The following is a 20,256-nucleotide window of genomic DNA, read 5'->3' on the forward strand; positions in this document are numbered from 1 at the left end:
GACTACATTACTTACACATCGCAGGCTGTACTACGTAATTAAATTACATCGGAAGCTGTAATTATATAAAACATGAACCTGTGATCATAATTAAATTACATGACACCTGACTATGATACGGAATAGAACCTCCCAGCGTGACTATCCTTCCTACACTAAAAGGGATTTAGTCCTTCGAGGCTCCCCTTTCTACCACTAGGTTTCTTTCAGAACTAATCAACATTTGTGCATGTATTAAGGTGAAATATAGCCAGGGTGAGAAAATGTTGGAAACATTATTTAACAAATTCATGCCGCTAAATGTGGCCCGAACTGATTATTTTTCCAACATTTTTCAATTCACCAAAATAGCCAACCACATGTTGATTATATCTCTTCTACCAATTAAAGAGAATCTTTTTCATGTCTACCCGAGTGTCCATAGACCTTTGATAAGCAAAGTGACCTAAATCATCTAGTTATTTAATTAGGTTGTTATTTTGCATGCCCTAACATTGTCATGTGATGCCAGTGAGTCTAGATCTTCATTTGACAAGTTGCACACCTTTATCATTTCTGTCTATTTTACCTAGATTTATTTAGTTACCTAGATTTATTTAGGAAGGATTTCTTTTATTTTCAGGTGCCATTTGGTAGACAGACGATGAACAATAAACTGAAGTCAGGCTTTATGCCAGATTTTTATTTCAATCAATCAAATCCAACAGCCTATCGACATTGCTCGTCAACACATGAAATGAGCATTTGACAAGACTTACAAACACATTTTCAAGTCATCTTCGCGGTAAGTTCAGCAGAATATTCTGACCATGAGCGTAACTGGTTTTAAGTAGATCTAGAGGTTAAATAGTTTTTTTTTGCTTGTCCGCCTGCAAATTTTTAAATACATAAAAAATTAAATGTGGGCATCCTGATTGACAAATGAAACTAGTCCTGCGACTCACTTGTTTACCAGTACAGTTGCGGGGGAGGGTTTTGGAAGAGTTCTGTTTGAAAATAATCCATGGTTAATATTAACCAATGAAAAGTGTTGTTACATCGCAAACACGATATACTGTTTTACTTTCCACTAGTAGTCCTAAATCTTCCCCAAATCTTGTAAAATCTCAATAAAGTCATTCCCATAAGATTTCAAATCTTCTTCAGCTTGATATAAAGTTTTGGGATAGGAATGTCCAATCGGACTAGAGGATTAAACCCCCAGTGTCCTATTATGACTGACCATGAACACTTTCCACTGTGTTCAAAAAGTTTGTACTTAAAGCAGCTATATAATGGCATATTTTACTGACTTTTCCTGTCACATGATACTGAATGAATTTGACTTTATATATAATGTACATGTCCTTAGCTGTTTTGGAGGTCAGATATTACCTGTATTCTTTTGTATTGTAAACAAGCCTATTCACTACTATAAACATTCTTATTCGTTGCTATAAACCTGATTTATCTCTGTAAACACGTCTATTTATCACTGTAAATTGGCCAATACCTTCGGAGTATTGGAAGTGAGATCTTGAGCGTCACCGGTGATCTTCCTGTGTACAATTTAACACACACAATTATTATAATGAAATGATAGACCTTAGCTGCTTGTACATGATTGGCTATTTAAATTCATAATTGAAGTCAATATTACACTGCGAGCGTGACTGAAGTAACTTGAATCTTGTACAGCAAAAAATTTCAACATGCATGGATAAAATCTAAATTCTTTACATCATAAAGACCCAAAATATGTCAAAATAGAAAGAGCAATTCAGCTTACCCACCAGCAAACATAAGCAAAGGGCCATAACTCTGTATATATATGTGACACTCCACCATCCATAGAGGTACTAGCCACCAGCAAACATAACATAAGCTTAGGGCCATAACTCTGTATACCCACCAGCAAACATAACATAACCAAAGGGCCATATCTCTGTATATATATGTGACACTCCACCATCCATAGAGGTACTACCCACCAGCAAACATAACATAAGCAAAGGGCCATATCTCTGTATATATATGTGACACTCTACCATCCATAGAGGAACTACCCACCAGCAAACATAGAGGACCTACCCACCAGCAAACATAACATAAGCAAAGGGCCATATCTCTGTATATATATGTGACACTCTACCATCCATAGAGGAACTACCCACCAGCAAACATAACATAAGCACAGGGCCATAACTCTGTATATATATGTGACACCTCACCATCCATAGAGGTACTACCAACCAGCAAACATAACATAAGCAAAGGGCCATATCTCTGTATATATATGTGACACTCCACCATCCATAGAGGAACTACCCACCAGCAAACATAGAGGAACTACCCACCAGCAAACATAACATAAGCAAAGGGCCATAAATCTGCATATATATGTGACACTCCCCCATCCATAGAGGTACTACCCACCAGCAAACATAACATAAGCAAAGGGCCATAAATCTGCATATATATGTGACACTCCACCATCCATAGAGGTACTACCCACCAGCAAATATAACATAAGCAAAGGGCCATAACTCTGTATATATGTGACACTCCACCATCCATAGAGGTACTACCCACCAGCAAACATAACATAAGCAAAGGGCCATATCTCTGTATATATATGTGACACTCCACCATCCATAGAGGTTCTACCCACCACCAAACATAACAAATGCAAAGGGCCATAACTCTGTATATATATGTGACACTTCCCCATCCATAGAGGTTCTACCCACCACCAAACATAACAAAAGAAAAGGGCCATAACTCTGTATATATATGTGACACTTCACCATCCATAGAGGTTCTACCCACCACCAAACATAACAAAAGCAAAGGGCCATAACTCTGTATATATATGTGACACTTCACCACCCACAGAGGTACTACCCACCAGCAAACATAACATAAGCAAAGGGCCATAACTCTGTATATATATGTGAAACTCCACCATCCATAGAGGTACTCCCTACCAGCAAACATAACATAAGCTTAGGGCCATAACTCTGTATATATATGTGACACTTCCCCATCCATAGAGGTACTCCCCACCAGCAAACATAACATAAGCATAGGGCCATAACTCAGTATACCCGCCAGCAAACATAACATAAGCAAAGGGCCATAACACTGTATATATATGTGACACTCCACCATCCATAGAGGTACTACCCACCAGCAAACATAACATAAGCTTAGGGCCATAACTCAGTATACCCACCAGCAAACATAACATAAGCAAAGGGCCAAAACTCTGTATATATATGTGAAACTCCACCATCCATAGAGGTACTACCTACCAGCAAACATAACATAAGCAAAGGGCCATAACTCTGTATATATATGTGACACTCCCCCATCCATAGAGGTACTACCCACAAGCAAACATAACATAAGCAAAGGGCCATAACTCTGTATATATATGTGAGAGTCCACCATCCATAGAGGGACTACCTACCAGTAAACATAACATAAGCAAAGGGCCATAACTCTGTATCCCCACCAGCAAACATAACATGAGCAAAGGGCCATAACTCTGTATATATATGTGACACTCCACCATCCATAGAGGTACTACATACCAGCAAACATAACATAAGCAAAGGGCCATAACTCTGTATATATATGTGACACTCCCCCATCCATAGAGGTACTACCCACAAGCAAACATAACATAAGCAAAGGGCCATAACTCTGTATATATATGTGAGAGTCCACCATCCATAGAGGGACTACCTACCAGTAAACATAACATAAGCAAAGGGCCATAACTCTGTATACCCACCAGCAAACATAACATAAGCTTAGGGCCATAACTCTGTATACCCACCAGCAAACATGACATAAGCAAAGGGCCATAACTCTGTATATATATGTGTGACACTTTACCATCCATAGAGGTACTACCCACCAGCAAACATAATTTATATATGTGACACTCCACCATCCATAGAGATACTACCCACCAGCAAACATAACATAAGCAAAGGGCCATAACTCTGTATATATATGTGACACTCCACCATCCATAGAAGTACTAGCATACAAAATATGGTAATAATTATTTAGGTGACTGAGTAGGTGACAAAAAGGACAGAGCGAAAGCCGCTATTGCACCCTCTGGTAGTTCTAGCGAGGGAATAATACCTGTGTGTAAATAAAGCCAGGTGCTCCCGAAGGGTATGTATTTCTTTTAGTCAACCATATCTGTGTTTTCACCCTAGCACTGGACATCCTTCCTAGAGTAGTGAACTATTGATGTCAGTGCACACACACACACAAAATTAACATTTAAACTTCCATAAAATTGATCAACCAAATGAAAAGGAAATATGACTACCCATAAACTAGTTTGTCAATAGGCTACTTATGATAAAGGTGGTCTTAAGTCCCAAATCTTCATAACAGTCTCCGCCCTTTTAAATCACAATTATAAACATGATTGTCCACTATGAAGGGATTTTGTCATGCTACTTTGTAGGTATATTTATGAGATATAGGTGACCCAGTGTGTTACTGTAGGCTGGGGACCCAGTGTGTTACTGTAGGCTGGACCTTGTGGGTGAGTGGGTTACTGTAGGCTGGACCTAGTGTATTACTGTAGGCTGGGGACCTAGTTTGTTACTGTAGGCTGGACCTAGTGTATTACTGTAGGCTGGGGACCTAGTGTGTTACTGTGGGCTGGACCCAGTGTGTTATTGTATGCTGGGGACCCAGTGTGTTAATGTAGGCTGGACCCAGTGTGTTATTGTAGGCTGGGGACCCAGTGGGTTTCTGTAGGCTGGACCCAGTGGACTGTAGGCTGGTCCTTGTGAGTGAGTGTGTTTCTGTAGGCTGGACCCAGTGCGTTACTGTAGGCTGGGGACGCAGTGGGTTACTGTGGGCTGGGCCCAGTGTGTTACTGTAGGCTGGACCCAGTGTACTGTAGGCTGGACCTTGTGAGTGAGTGTGTTACTGTAGGCTGGACCCAGTGTGTTACTGTAGGCTGGGGACCCAGTGTGTTACTGTAGGCTGGACACAGTGTGATACTGTAGGCTGGATTAAGGTCACTGATTTATAAGGACACCGAGATAAACCAATGATTTATTAAAGTAGTAAATATGTTCATTCAAATTTCAGCCCATGTCTCCCATCCATACAGACAAACTAAAATAAGAAAATATGTACAGTTTCTGAAATTATTTCAATTTTTTCCATGGATATTCTTCACTCATTGAACGAACATTGCTTCTATTAAGTTATCGTAAAAGTTATCGTAAATGAATAATCAGGAAGTGTTATGCTTGAAGACTTAATTGTGAAAAGTTGAAAAGTTTTCATAAATAATGTGATTAAATCTTCAGGACATTTTACAATATTTCCCTTAAAAATGTCCCTACTTTAAAACACGTAATTTTGGAACACTGCCTTATAAAGTCATCACATGTTTGATTGGCAGAACATCTAATCATATCATTACCACCAGACAACCATCTTTAATTCTTCTTTTGTAAATAACTTACTAATCCAATAAGATTTTAGCCAGATTTCTTTACTCTCTATCTAAGCTTAGTTGTGTAACTGAAATCCTTTAAAGTGTTGGGTTTGTTCTGGACCCTTATTTCTCCTGATTAAGAGTTACATAACCCATAGATATTTATCACCTTATTGTGGTTCCTTTGTAGGGCCACCCTGCAAGATTACATGTACCTCCTCTACTTTACCTGGGCGAGAGCCCAGGGCTTAATTCATTCTTACACTGAATTAAAACGGTAACAGAATTAGTACCCTGACAATTGTCATTAACACTAAGCCTACAGGTCTGTTAACAGGGTTAAAATAGTCCTCCAAGAACCAGAATTCTACACCCTAGGGTTAAACAGGGTTTGGATTTACTACCTAATTGGTCCCTATATAGAGTGGTCCCTAAGGAGAAAACATCAGCAGGTCAAGTATCATGTTTCCATTGTTTGGCTCTTGAAAATAAGTGTAAAAGGAATATGTAAGTGGGAAAGGTTTTATCGAACACAGAAAGCAAAATGCCATCATTTTTAAGGGCAGTTTTCTGTGGTTCACTAAATTTTATCTATCGAACCAATTTAGGAGCTTTAAATGATTGTTACATTCAGTTTCTCAAATGTAATTTCAAAAAGAGTTTACCCGGAAATGGATCTGTCACCCGCCCCAGTCAATAGGTGGAATAGTAGCCGATTACAATTAATTAATGATGAAAGAATGAAATGTATTAAAATTTCATATGTATTATTGATCAGAACTAGCAGCATGGAAACCATGTGGTTTCCCATAGAAGTCAGAATGGATGTTAGCTGCCAACTAGATTTCCAGATTTAGGGTAAATCAGAGGGGGTTATTGATATCATAGGCATGTGAAGAAAGTTTCATTAAAATCAAAAAATGCCTTCAAAGTTCATTTGATATATCGTGCATTTTATTTTTCACAAATTGCAACAAATTGGCTGCTTATTCTTTACTGCATTCTCATTGTACTAAGACAAATTTAAACTTATTCTTTACTGCATTCTCATTGTACAAAGACAAATTTAAACTTATTCTTTACTGCGTTCTCAGTGTACTAAGACAAATTTAAACTTATTCTTTACTGCATTCTCATTGTACTAAGACAAATTTAAACTTATTCTTTACTGAGTTCTCAGTGTACTAAGACAAATTTAAACTTATTCTTTACTTCATTCTCATTGTACTAAGACAAATTTAAACTTATTCTTTACTGCATTCTCATTGTACTAAGACAAATTTAAACTTATTCTTTACTTCATTCTCATTGTACTAAGACAAATTTAAACTTATTCTTTACTGCATTCTCATTGTACTAAGACAAATTTAAACTTATTCTTTACTTCATTCTCATTGTACTAAGACAAATTTAAACTTATTCTTTACTGCATTCTCATTGTACTAAGACAAATTTAAACTTATTCTTTACTGCATTCTCATTGTACTAAGACAAATTTAAACTTATTCTTTACTGCATTCTCATTGTATTAAGACAAATTTAAACTTATTCTTTACTGCGTTCTCAGTGTACTAAGACAGATTTAAACTTATTCTTTACTGCATTCTCAGTGTACTAAGACAAATTTAAACTTATTCTTTACTGAGTTCTCAGTGTACTAAGACAAATTTAAACTTATTCTTTACTGCATTCTCATTGTACTAGGACAAATTTAAACTTATTCTTTACTGCGTTCTCAGTGTACTAAGACAAATTTAAACTTATTCTTTACTGCATTCTCAGTGTACTAAGACAAATTTGACTGAATTCTTCAATGTGTTAGTCATTACCCTCAGTGTACTAAGACAAATTTAAACCGATTTTCCAATGTGTTTGGAAGTCTCTGCAGGTTCCTGTTAAATTATTGTAGATGGAGCTCATCAATATTTATAACAATTAACTTGAAATCAATAGGAAGGCTTGAACTCAAGAAGTAAATAGATAATTTAATTGGGCATTATAATCGATGAAATTCAATTAAAGAAACCCAATCCTGGCTCTAAATTAAATCTTATTGTATGATGGCACTATGGCTAAAGTCTCTGTTCATTGCTATATAACACATATTAGACTCTTACATCCGAAGCTAATCTTCCGATTCTAGACAGCTTCCATAGTCATTTGTACTCGGAGTAGCATACCCTTGTGTTGGCTTGCAATGCTAGCTAGCTCCTGGTTTCAGCACATTTCGCAATCCTTTATCTCTTTTTTACTTTCCAGAAGACATATAACTCTCCCCTGTTATTACGTAACCTACAATTGTTAGTCTGGCTTGTTTGTCAGAGAAAGACCACGCACAGCTTCTATGTTACATTCATATTCTATCATTTTGAGATCTTTTCTCGAATCGATGTTCCGCATTCTTTTTAAAATTTTAATATGGGAAAAAAGTCCACCTGTATAAAAAGGAAAAGGTTTGAATGCCCTGTGTCCCTGTCTTACATGCAGCCCAGACATCTAAGTAGGGTCTGGTCTCTTGGTATTTACTTTATCAAATCAACAAAAACTAGCAGACAACTGAAACACTGGACTGATTCACTATCTAACAGAGGAAGATATCCAAAGTCATTTCACTGTTTTAGCAGTACACAGGTCAATATGTTTATATTTTATCAAAACAAACCCTGTAAAACATACTAATAAAGATGGACCAAACATACACTATGACATACATACATACACTATGATATACCAAACGCATACCCTATGATATACTAAATTATCTTTTTGTTCTCCCCTTGTAGTCTTGGGGAAGGATCAGCCTATAAAAGTCATTGCATAGCATAAGATGCCCTTAAAATGGTTTAAATCTTTTTTCACTTCCTTTTTTGAGCTGGCGTCCCGGGGTTGCCTGCTGTGTTACAGTTACAATATGTTATGGCCTGAAGTGACATTTTTGTGTCAATGGGTCATTAAACATATAAACAAAGAAACAAACAAAGCTTGGTGTAAAACAATGACAACAACAGTAAACAAAAGGAACCTGAAGATTTCCTTTGAATGCCCTCACTGATAACTTGTATCTGTATTTCTGTAATAGTGAACCGGTGACCACAAATATAAATGGTTAAACTATTACTCCACTGGTAGAAAACCAGACTAAAATGCCTGTGTCAAGTTGACAATACTTTCACACGCCATATCCTGTTCCTGACTTCAGTTTCCGGCCCCATGTCAACTATTCATGTCTACCATGGACTACCCCCCTCCCTCCCCGTCCTTCCACCCAATATAAAACCTACAAATGACTTACAGCCTTACTCATGTGGGCAATTTATCTAACCACACCCCTTTGGAAATCTACAACCTTGTTCCCCTGTGTTAACTGCCCTCTGAAATATCTAACAAGCATTTCCTACCTGGAAATTTTAATTTTCAACAGTCAATGAATATTCAAAACCTGGTAATTGATACCTAGATAGGATGGCAGATTCTATTATGTATGTACAGTATCCAACAACATGCAACAAAATAATGGGAAACAAAATAATGGGAAACAACCAACAACAGAGCCTTGATTAGCCTCAGGACAACAGCGTGACATAACACACTCATTAATCAATGATGGGTTTTCCATCTACATCACTCGACCTATTTACATAAACATGAATTATTGACGAGCCGAGTTTTCTGTTTCTGCTTCATCATCATAATCCTTAAGAGTACAGAGAGTTCTATACTGCTGTGTGAACCCGTCACGGGTGACAACCACCACATGTACAGGATTCTATAATATATATCATCTGAACTTAAAATGAGAATACTGATACCTAATATGGTCGAAAGTACTAGGGACGATTACATACGTGTAGCATAATACATACGAATCGTCCCACACATGACACACACATACCCACACCCACTGATTTATAGGCCTTAATCCTATTCATACACTTACCTTCTCACGTTAGGGTCAAAGAAATAGGGTTCTTTTTTGGTCCCCTTAGGTCTGGACCCCATGCTGATGTATCGAATGATGTAGATTGTCCCCAACACAGTATTAGTCCACCATATTGGCTGCTATAATCGCCATAAATAGTAAATTCCACATGATGGTCACGTATTGTAATTCCGCTTTCACTGCCTCTTCCACCCACTATTACGACACTGTGAAGCAGACGGATCTAGTGTTGGTATACACTACATAACACACACATACTCGCCATGATTGTACAGTAACTAGCTGTCATCACTTCCACTACCCTAAATCTAGTTCATGACTAATTATTAATTCCTGTGAGGTTGACACTCTCAGGTTCTATATTTATACTCGGTAGATTATCTCCAGTCGCACGCATGGATCCTACATATGAACAAGACGGAGACATCCACAGCAAGCCACATGTGTCTGACAGTGTAACAATGTGGTAATACTAAGACGCCGGTTACAGTGCATTTATATAGCAGACACTACAGTGTATGATTTACACAGATATGGCACATTCGAGGTGAAATCACCCCGAGTAATACAAAGACGTTATCCTGCAGCCGATCTACCTGTGTATGTAAATGGCCGCCGACTAAACGGGGTGCCTATTGGTCAAAGTCACTTTTACTGGCACAACAAACACTTATGTCAACAATATCTCACAATGAGAGGATATAGACTCCCTACATTGGTTTAAAGGGCTGACCTTATTCTTGGTGTCACTGTGTGTGTATGTGTGTGCAGGACTAAGAGGACACCTGTGAGGGGACGCCACTCCTAGGTGAAGATAATATGTCATCTAATACAGCAGAAATCAATGGGCTTAGTTTTTATATTAAACCTCCGTCACAGATGGACTGATCTACTCAATAGTAAAACACATTGAACAGGTATATATACTGGTATAGGACAGGTGTACTCACAGATACATTGTACAGGTATGGCTATAGGTAGGTAGATGCATTAGGATTTGTTCCGAGGTAAGTCAGCAGACGACCCGACAGCCATCCTGTAGTCTTATCAATTACCTACCTTTTGTTAAACTGCAATCTTGTTTAATTAGTAAAGGAATGTGATAGAGTAAGTCTTCATTAGTTTATATTTACATTCTGTATGCTTGGACCCATTGACAAGTATGGCATTCATTTGTGCATAACACAGGTGACCTCATCACTGCATATTGATACATTATGAATGCTACTTAAGGTGACAACCCAATTTCATTCCTAAAATCAAAACAATATTTAATTATAATTCCTTTACCTTCGGATTACTGTCGAATTCAGTGTTTCATGGATGCTATTTCAACTTCCATGGCCAGCCAATGTATAGCTGTGTGACCATGTAGTTTGTAAGAAATGTCTGGTCTCATGGCGTAGTGCAATTAAGGCATACTTGGTTAATTCATGTATACCGTGAAGCAAATATGAATTAACGATAAACATTATTTTAATTGATTTTAAAGCCAAAATAAGATGTGTAAAAGTATATAACATACGACTTGTACAAATTTTACCAATTAAATTTTGTAAATGGAACTTAATTTTGATTTTTTTGTTTGTTATGCTGTTGCTAGGACCCCCAGCGAAAGTTTTACATTTTCCTGCCAAAACATGCTGTTCTCTCTACTGCATTGCCCCCATGCATAAATAGAGAGAAAAAAAATGTATTTCTCTTATTTATGCTTACATCAAAGAATTTAATGTACTTAAAAAATGTAAATATAAGGAATGAAATTTTATATTTTCAACATTCATGAATTTTGAAAAATTTAATTTCATCCCTTTAATATTTCGATTGCAGCTTGTAAGTAAAACTACCAAACTGTTGTTATCATAGCACAACACCTTGAATTATTTCATGTACATGTCTTCTAATTGAAAAGTGTTTGGATCTTTTGTAGAATACTTTGGGACCAATATTGTAGTAACATCAAATTCAAACTTTGACAGAACAATTTCCAAACATGTCTGTCATCCGACATAAAGGGTAGCCATGCAAAGAAAACATAATTATATATGGTAAACAAATTCTGAAAATGTACACCATGACCTTTAAGAAACCAAATCGGAAAATATGAAATAGAAATTATAACATGATGAAGAACAACTGAAAATCAAACTTTTCTAGAAATAAGAATACATAATATTCTTTTAATTGCACCTGCGTATAAGCCATAATTACCTGATTAGAAAGTATTACTAAGCCTTTATACTATTATTGTATAGATATACTGAAGCTATAATTATATTTATATATAGGTATAATCTACTCTGTGTATATTGTGCACCGGAGTACTGTTTTTATATATAAACAAACCCTTCTTGAAGTAGGGCTACAAGCTTTGTAGTCCAGCGATTCAATTTTCAGGTGAAATGAAAAGGCTACAAACAGGACCATCTGTAATTGAAATGTTGTGAGGTTGAAAGATTGTTTGGGAGACCATGGAAGAGGGGGTTTCCCAGCTGGGAGTTAGTGATACCTGAAGTTTAGGAAATATATAGATTATACTGAGATGTCTACCAGGAGGTAAACACTCCAACCTTCTGCTGTACTATATGTACTACAGGGTATTGGGTAGGGGGATGGAGGGGGAACATCAAACACAAACTTATCTATCACTATCCCGATACAGCACTTTTCTTAGTTCCCGCGAACCTTAGTCAAAACACTCCAAGCATTCTTTATATGAAAAAATATTGAACTGAAAAATATTAGTATGGAATTTTATTTGGTCATTAAATGTTCTTTTTGAAATTGTGTATTTCAATTGTGACTAGAGTTTGTGAAACATTCTGAAATAAATATGTCATTAAATGAAATAAAGAAAACAACTAAATTATATCTGATGAATTTTGACGACCTTGTCCATGGTATTTTTTCACATATTTAATATAAATACTCTCACATGCCCCAAAACTTTTAGACATCCACTGATCAAACAATTTCCAGAATAAAGACTCAATTTGATGCAAAGTTTTTCTCTAGATTGCTGATTTACAAGACTTGCTCTAGTTCTCCTTTCGATAAATAGTTACAACAGCTTGACCTTGACACCCTGAAATAAATATATATTCTCATGTGATAACTTTGATCAAAATCTGTAAGGAAATGAAGTACCTAGAGTGATGATACTGAATCATTTGATGACTTTCTATATATAGTAAAAGTGACCTTGGCCTTGACCTTTGAACCCTAAAATACAGACATGTCAGGGGTATTTTCATATCTTACATTTGCGTAAAGTTTTATCGAAATCTGCCAAAGAATGAAGCTGCTAGAACTTGTTTACATTGAATCGCGATGCGACGGGGCGGTACAGGACAGAGGGGACGGGGCGGTATGGGACAGAGGGGACGGGGCGGTACACTCGGGACAGAGGGGACGGGGCGGTACAGAACAGAGGGGACGGGGCGGTACAGGACAGAGGGGACGGGGCGGTACAGGACAGAGGGGACGGGGCGGTATGGGACAGAGGGGACGGGGCGGTACGGGACAGATATGACGGCGGGCGGTACGGGACAGATATGACGGGGCGGTACATGGGCAACACTGGCATAATAACAGTTAAACCATAGCATGTTGAAGACATTGGAATCATGCAAATCTGAGATATCAACTATTTAAACATCCATGGAAATCAAGTGACATGGTCCAACACAGGACTTATAGATAACAATATTGGAGATGTCAGTATTCAAGGAATAGTCAGACCACAGATGAGTCCGGGCTATTGTTGGATAGCCTTACGGAGTCTGGGAGTAATAACAAGGAAACTGCCCGTGGTGATACCACGCTCCATCAGTAAAATATTCCAGACATTCTAGACAAGACATCGTCTCTAATGAATAAAAGCGTATATCACTTGAGCCAAACTTGCTTTTCTTTCACCTAATAGGTGAGTTTGGTTTCCTCTGGGCCTGGCCATTAGAAACTCTAAAGTTTAGCAATAAGTGGAGGGGTTGTATAAGACTTATCTTTGTTTGTTTAGCAAAGCCAAGTGTGTTCAGGTTACAGGCTGCTATGATTAATGTGCGTGTCTAAATATAACCAGTGAAAACTGATGGAGGAAAGGGATCAGGGGACTTCTCAAAACCAAATTCAAGTAGTAAAGTAAATATATTACAAATTATTATAAATTGGGTCAAATTATACCATTTCCCTTTATTCTCAAAGCAGGTTTCTGTGTTTATAATTCCTTTTTTTTATTCGTTCACTGTTGGACATCAGCCTAGAGGCTGACGATACATATGATCTCGATAAATAGCCATTTGCCTGCGTCCAGTATTAATATTATATTATTGTTATTTATCGGTTATACACATTTGAAACTTATGTTTTCATATATGTTGAAATTCTGTTCTCATCATTTTTCTCTTCTAAAAGTGATTAATTATTTAAATGGATATTCAATAACCTTTCCCTTGACCTGTAAAGGCAAAATTTTATCAATGTAAACCAGGTTAAATGTTTCCTTGTCATACTTTTCCAAGTGCTTAACATGCAGCACTAGAATTCCTGCACCAATGACCTTTGACCTATATATTAGAGCCATCACCCTAGGGATATCCTTCTCTCACTTTGTTGTTGCAGACAGACAGATATATACATACTGTCAGCTTTAATCAACAAAGTGTGTTGTTAACCTGTCAACACCTAATGTATCTGGGTTCCTGGGGGAAATTCAAAGTTCAATTTACTAGTCTTCCCATATAGCAGTTTTTGTTGAAGTTTTACCAAGTATTGAAAGTGTATTTTGCAGTAAAGCAGCTGAGGCTAGACAAATCTACTGCTGTGTTTCTGAAATAAGGCTAGACAAATCTACTGCTGTGTTTCTGAAATAAGGCTAGACAGAACTACTGCTGTGTTTCTGAAATTCATGTTAATAGTTAAAGTTCTACACTGCCAAACAGTTAAAATAACATCCTAAATTTATAAAATACAATGTCTACCTGAATAGCTTCAAAAGCAAATATCCAAACATGTTTTGTTTAATATTACCTATGCAGATCCTGCCTGAGTAAGGTATGTAAAATCAATAATATAGTTATAGAAAAACCTGGAACATTATTTTCAAATTATTTTATTTGAAATGGCTTATTAATGTTCCAACAATCATCTGAAAAGTCATTCTTGCTGAAGTTAATATCATGATTACTTGCATTAGTGAAAGGGATGGTTGGTCTTACTTTCATTTTTCAGGCTAATCAAATAATCCCACAAATTGCTAATTTTCTACCAAATTTCGGATCGGCAGTAGATTTTCTCCATTGTGCAATTGTGAATTTTTATAGAGTTGACAGGTAACACAATGAGGAATGAGTTAGTGGAGGCATACGTATAGTGGGTGTAATAATCTGTATACTGATGTGAAGGTTGTTAGTCTGGGCCCTGTATACAGAGGTGAAGGTCGTTAGTCTGGGCCCTGTATACTGAAGTGAAGGTCGTTAGTCTGGGCCCTGTATACTGAGGTGACGGACATTAGTCCAGACCCTGTATACTGAGGTGAAGGTCGTTAGTCTGGGCCCTGTATACTATGGTGAAGGTCGTTAGTCTGGGCCCTGTATAATGCGGTGAAGGTCGTTAGTCTGGACCCTGTATACTGAGGTGAAGGTCAAGTCCTGACCCTGTATACTGAGGTAAAGGTAGAGACCCTGACCCTGAATACTGAGGTGAAGGTCATTAGTCTGGGCCCTGTATACTGAGGTAAAGGTCGTTAGTCACGGCCCTGTATACTGAGGTGAAGGTTATTAGTCCAGACCCTGTTTACTGAGGTGAAGGTCATTAGTCTGGGCCCTGTATACTGAGATGAAGGTCATTAGTCTGGGCCCTGTATACTGAGGTGAAGGTCATTAGTCCAGATCCTGTTTACTGAGGTGAAGGTCATTAGTCCAGACCCTGTATACTGAGGTGAAGGTCATTAGTCACGGCCCTGTATACTGAGGTGAAGGTTATCAGTCCAGACCCTGTTTACTGAGGGGAGGGTCATTAGTCTGGGCCCTGTATACTGAGATGAAGTTCATTAGTCTGGGCCCTGTATACTGAGGTGAAGGTCATTAGTCCAGACCCTGTTTACTGAGGTGAAGGTCATTAGTCTGGGCCCTGTATATACTGAGGTAAAGTAGATACCCTGACCCTGTATACTGAGGTGAAGGTCGTTAGTCTGGGCCCTGTATACTGAAGTGAAGGTCGTTAGTCTGGGCCCTGTATACTGAGGTGACGGACATTAGTCCAGACCCTGTATACTGAGGTGAAGGTTGTTAGTCTGGGCCCTGTATACTATGGTGATGGGCGTTAGTCTGGGCCCTGTATACTGATGTGAAGGTCGTTAGTCTGGACCCTGTATACTGAGGTGAAGGTCGTAAGTCCTGACCCTGTAAACTGAGGTAAAGGTAGAGACCCTGACCCTGAATACTGAGGTGAAGGTCATTAGTCTGGGCCCTGTATACTGAGGTAAAGGTAGAGACCCTGACCCTGTATACTGAGGTGAAGGTCGTTAGTCTGGGCCCTGTATACCGAGGTGCAGGTCATAAGTCCTGACCCTGTATACTGAGGTGAAGGTCGAAGTCCTGACCCTGTATACTCAGGTAAAGGTAGATACCCTGACCATGAATACTGAGGTGAAGGTCGTTAGTCTGGGCCCTGTATACTGAGGTGAAGGTCGTAAGTCCTGACCGTGTATACTGAGGTGAAGGTCGTTAGTCTGGGCCCTGTATACTCAGGTGAAGGTCGTTAGTCTGGGCCCTGTATACTGAGGTGAAGGTCGTAAGTCCTGAGCATGTATACTTAGGTGACGGTCGTTAGTCTGGACCCTGTCTACTGAGGTGAATGTCATTAGTCCAGACCCTGTATACTGATGTGAAGGTCGTTAGTCTGAGCCCTGTATACTGAAGTGAAGGTCATTAGTCCTGACCCTGTCTACTGAGGTGAAGGTCGTTAGTCTGGGCCCTGTCTACTGAGGTGAATGTCATTAGTCCAGACCCTGTATACTGATGTGACGGTCGTTAGTCTGAGCCCTGTATACTGAGGTGAAGGTCATTAGTCCTGACCCTGTATACTGAGGTGAAGGTTGTTAGTCTGGACCCTGTATACTGAGGTGAAGGTCGTTAGTCTGGGCCCTGTTTACTGAGGTGAAGGTCATAAGTCCAGAGGCTGTATACTGATGTGAAGGTCGTTAGTCTGGGCCTATATACTGAGGTGAAGGTCATTAGTTCTGACCCTGTATACTGAGGTGAAGGTCATTAGTCTGGGCCCTGTATACTGAAGAAAAGGTCATTAGTCCAGACCTTGTATACTGAGGTGAAGGTCGTTAGTCTGGGCCCTGTATACTGAGGTGAAGGTCATTAGTCCAGAACCTGTATACTGATGTGAAGGTCGTTAGTCTGGACACTGTATACTGAGGTGAAGGTCATTAGTCCAGACCCTGTATACTGAGGTGAAGGTCGTTAGTCCAGACCCTGTATACTGAGGTGACGGTCGTTAGTCCAGACCCTGTATACTGAGGTGAAGGTCGTTAGTCCAAACCCTGTACACTGAGATGAAGGTCGTTATCCTGACCCTGTTTACTGAGGTGAAGGTCGTTAGTCTGGGCCCTTTATACTGAGGTGAAGGTCGTTATCCTGACCCTGTATACTGAGGTGAAGGTCGTTAGTCTGGGCCCTTTATACTGATGTGAAGGTCGTTAGTCTGGGCCCTGTATACTGAGGTGTTGTTAGTCCTGACCCCGATTATATGGGTGCCTATACCTACACTTTGACCACAGGGCGTGGTATCTTAGGGGATGATTGATGCACAGACTGGGGAGATGAATTTCGTAGTAACTTTGGGGATGATTGAAGCTGCCTCAGAGGGGACTGTTGTGGTACTGGGGGTGGAGGTAAGGGGGGACGATCCAATCTGAAAAAGGGCATGTACTTCATAACATCAAATACAGTTTACTACTGGTACTTACTCAACCTCCATTACTCTTGAGTTAAAGTATAGACATTTCTGTAGTTGTACCAGAAAATCCTATAAACATTGTTTAACTATCAATTACTCCCGAGTTAAAGTAAATAGACATTTTCCAGGGTTGTACCAAAATATCTGATATATATTATTCAATTATCAATCAATGAAATAAACCATATCTCAAAATGTATTTTAACACTATGAAAGGGATATAGACATTGATTTATCACTATAAAGGAAGATAACCATCAATTTAACACTGTGAAAGGACAATCATATTGTGTCAATTAAAAGTTGTGAAAGGGAGATAACAATAATTTTAACAAACACAGTAGAAAGGGTGCAGCACAGCACACTTTTGAGAAATGAAGCACAGCATTTCATTCTGCGAAATGAGCCATAAAACAGTTGAGAAGTGAAGCAATTTAAATGCTGTGACAAGGGAGACAACCTGAGGGTTACCAAGCTGAGAGATTTGCAGAAGTGATTGCAGAGTTAGCAAGTGTTCTAGGTTAAAAATGTTATATGTTTTTACATACACTTTGACCCCAGCTCGTGGGATCTGAGGTGACTGACGCAAAGTCTGGGGAGGTGAATGTCGCGGTAACGGGGGTGTAGTCTCAGAGTAGGGTATCGGAAGAGGTTGTTGCATTGGTATCGGGGGTGGAATGTGGTCCACAAATCTGAAAAATGCCAGACACATTTTAACAATATACACAAATAATTTTGTTGTATTCCAATCAACTGATTAAATCTCCAAACAAAGCTTTCTATCTTCAAGTCATATGATCTGAAACAAATGGCACATACACACAATATATATAAAATTGTTTTTGAATATAGATGACTGAATGAATCTATTCAGGATTAAGTTTATCCAAGAACCTCTTGGTGCTAACTTTGTTGTATTGTTTAGGTCATCAACAAGAACCACTTGGTGACCACATTATCGTATTGTTTAGTTCATCAACAAGAACCCCTTGGTGACAACATTATTGTATTGTTCAGTTCATCAACAAAAACCACTTGGTGACAACATTGTTGCATCGTTTAGTTCATCAACAAGAACCACTTGATGCTACATTGTTGTATTGTTTAGTTCATCAACAATAACCCCTTGGTGACAACATTATCGTATTGTTCAGTTCCTCAACAAAAACCACTTGGTGACAACATTGTTGTATTGTTTAGTTCACCACCATTATCACCCTGACGCTACATTGTTGCATTGTTTAGTTCATCAACAAGAACCCCTTGGTGACAATGTTTTTGTATTGTTTAGTTGATCAAAAAAAAAAACTTGGTGAAAATGTTTTTGTATTGTTTAGTTCATCAACAATAACCCCTTGGTGACAACATTATTGTATTGATTAGTTCCTCAACAATAACCCCTTGGTGACAACATTGTTGTATTGTTTAGTTCACCACCATTATCACCCTGATGCTACATTGTTGCATTGTTTAGTTCATCAACAATAACCCCCTGGTGACAATGTTTTTGTATTGTTTAGTTCATCAACAAAAAAACCTTGGTGACAACATTATCGTATTGTTTAGTTCATCAACAATAACCCCTTGGTGACAACATTATTGTATCGTTTAGTTCATCAACAATAACCACTTGGTGACAACATTGTTGTATTGTTTAGTTCACCACCATTATCACCCTGATGCTACATTGTTGCATTGTTTAGTTCATCAACAAGAACCCCTTGGTGACAATGTTTTTGTATTGTTTAGTTCATCAACAATAACCACTTGGTGACAACATTATTGTATTGTTTAGTTCATCAACAATAACCCCTTGGTGACAACATTATTGTATTGTTTAGTTCATCAACAATAACCACTTGGTGACAACATTATTGTATTGTTTAGTTCATCAACAAAAACCGCTTGATGTTTCATTGTGGTATTGTTTAGTTTATCAAGAATAACCCCCATGGTGACAACATTGTTGTATTGTTGAGTTTATGAAATCATTAATAACCCATTGGTGACAACATTGTTTTAAGGTTTAGTTCATCAACAAGAACCCCTTGGTGACAACATTGTTATATTTTGTTCATCAACAATAACCCCTTGGTGACAACATTGTTATATTTTGTTAACCAACATTAACCCCTTGGTGACAACATTACTATATTGTTTAGTTCATCAACAATAACCCATTGGTGACAACATTGTTGTATTGTTTAGTTTATCAACAATAACCCCTTGGTGACAACATTGTTATATTTTGTTCATCAACAATAACCCATTGGTGACAACATTGTTGTATTGTTTAGTTTATCAACAACAAGAGGCCCATAGGGCCTGTATCGCTCACCTGGATTATCTAAGCAATCATGGCAGAATATTCTCCAAATGAGATCCATGGGAATATGCCAGACCCCAAGGCCAATCCTTGTAGCATATATATCTGTATTCAATTTTTCATGCCCAGCAATTTTATGTATGGTTATGGGGTGGGGATCTCAACTGTTTCCAATCTGTGACTCAGAAACTAGGTCCCTATGATCAATTCTAATATCATGACTGCATTTGTCTCTTTTTGCCCAGCATTTGTATATATAGTTTTTGGGTGGGGATCTCAACCGTTTCAAAGTTATGACCCAGGGGTTAAGTATCCAAGGGTGGGGCAGTCCCCAAAGCCATCCTGGAAGCATATGTGCATTCATCTCTTTATACTCAGCAATTGTCTATATGGTTATAGGTCGGGGATCTCAACTGTTTCCAAGCTGTGACTAAGAAACTAGGTCCCTAGGGGTTCGGTCAGACCCCAGGGTCTATTCTAATATCATGACTGCATTCGTCTCTTTATGCCAAGCATTTGTATATATAGTTTTGGGGTGGGGATCTCAACCGTTTT

At 38.4% G+C, this 20,256-nt stretch overlaps 1 protein-coding gene across 6 annotated transcripts in view; it reads right to left on the reverse strand.

Moving 5' to 3' along the window:
* Window positions 1-20,256, reverse strand: part of LOC110465311 (disks large homolog 1-like) — a 243,433-nt gene that overhangs the window by 52,635 nt on the left and 170,542 nt on the right. For 4 of the 6 annotated variants that reach the window (XM_021521034.1, XM_021521033.1, XM_021521038.1 and 1 more), the window contains 2 exons: window positions 17,924-18,067; window positions 17,184-17,330 (listed from right to left, as the gene is read on the reverse strand). The exons of 1 other annotated variant lie outside the window; for it this stretch is intronic. In XM_021521034.1, coding sequence (XP_021376709.1) covers window positions 17,184-17,330; window positions 17,924-18,067 — 291 coding nt within the window. The remainder of the gene's footprint in view (window positions 1-17,183; window positions 17,331-17,923; window positions 18,068-20,256) is intronic. One more of the 6 variants, XM_021521035.1, reaches the window with a different exon arrangement.

Source organism: Mizuhopecten yessoensis, unplaced genomic scaffold (assembly GCF_002113885.1).
Source record: "Mizuhopecten yessoensis strain PY_sf001 unplaced genomic scaffold, ASM211388v2 scaffold11069, whole genome shotgun sequence".
Classification (NCBI taxonomy): domain Eukaryota; kingdom Metazoa; phylum Mollusca; class Bivalvia; order Pectinida; family Pectinidae; genus Mizuhopecten; species Mizuhopecten yessoensis.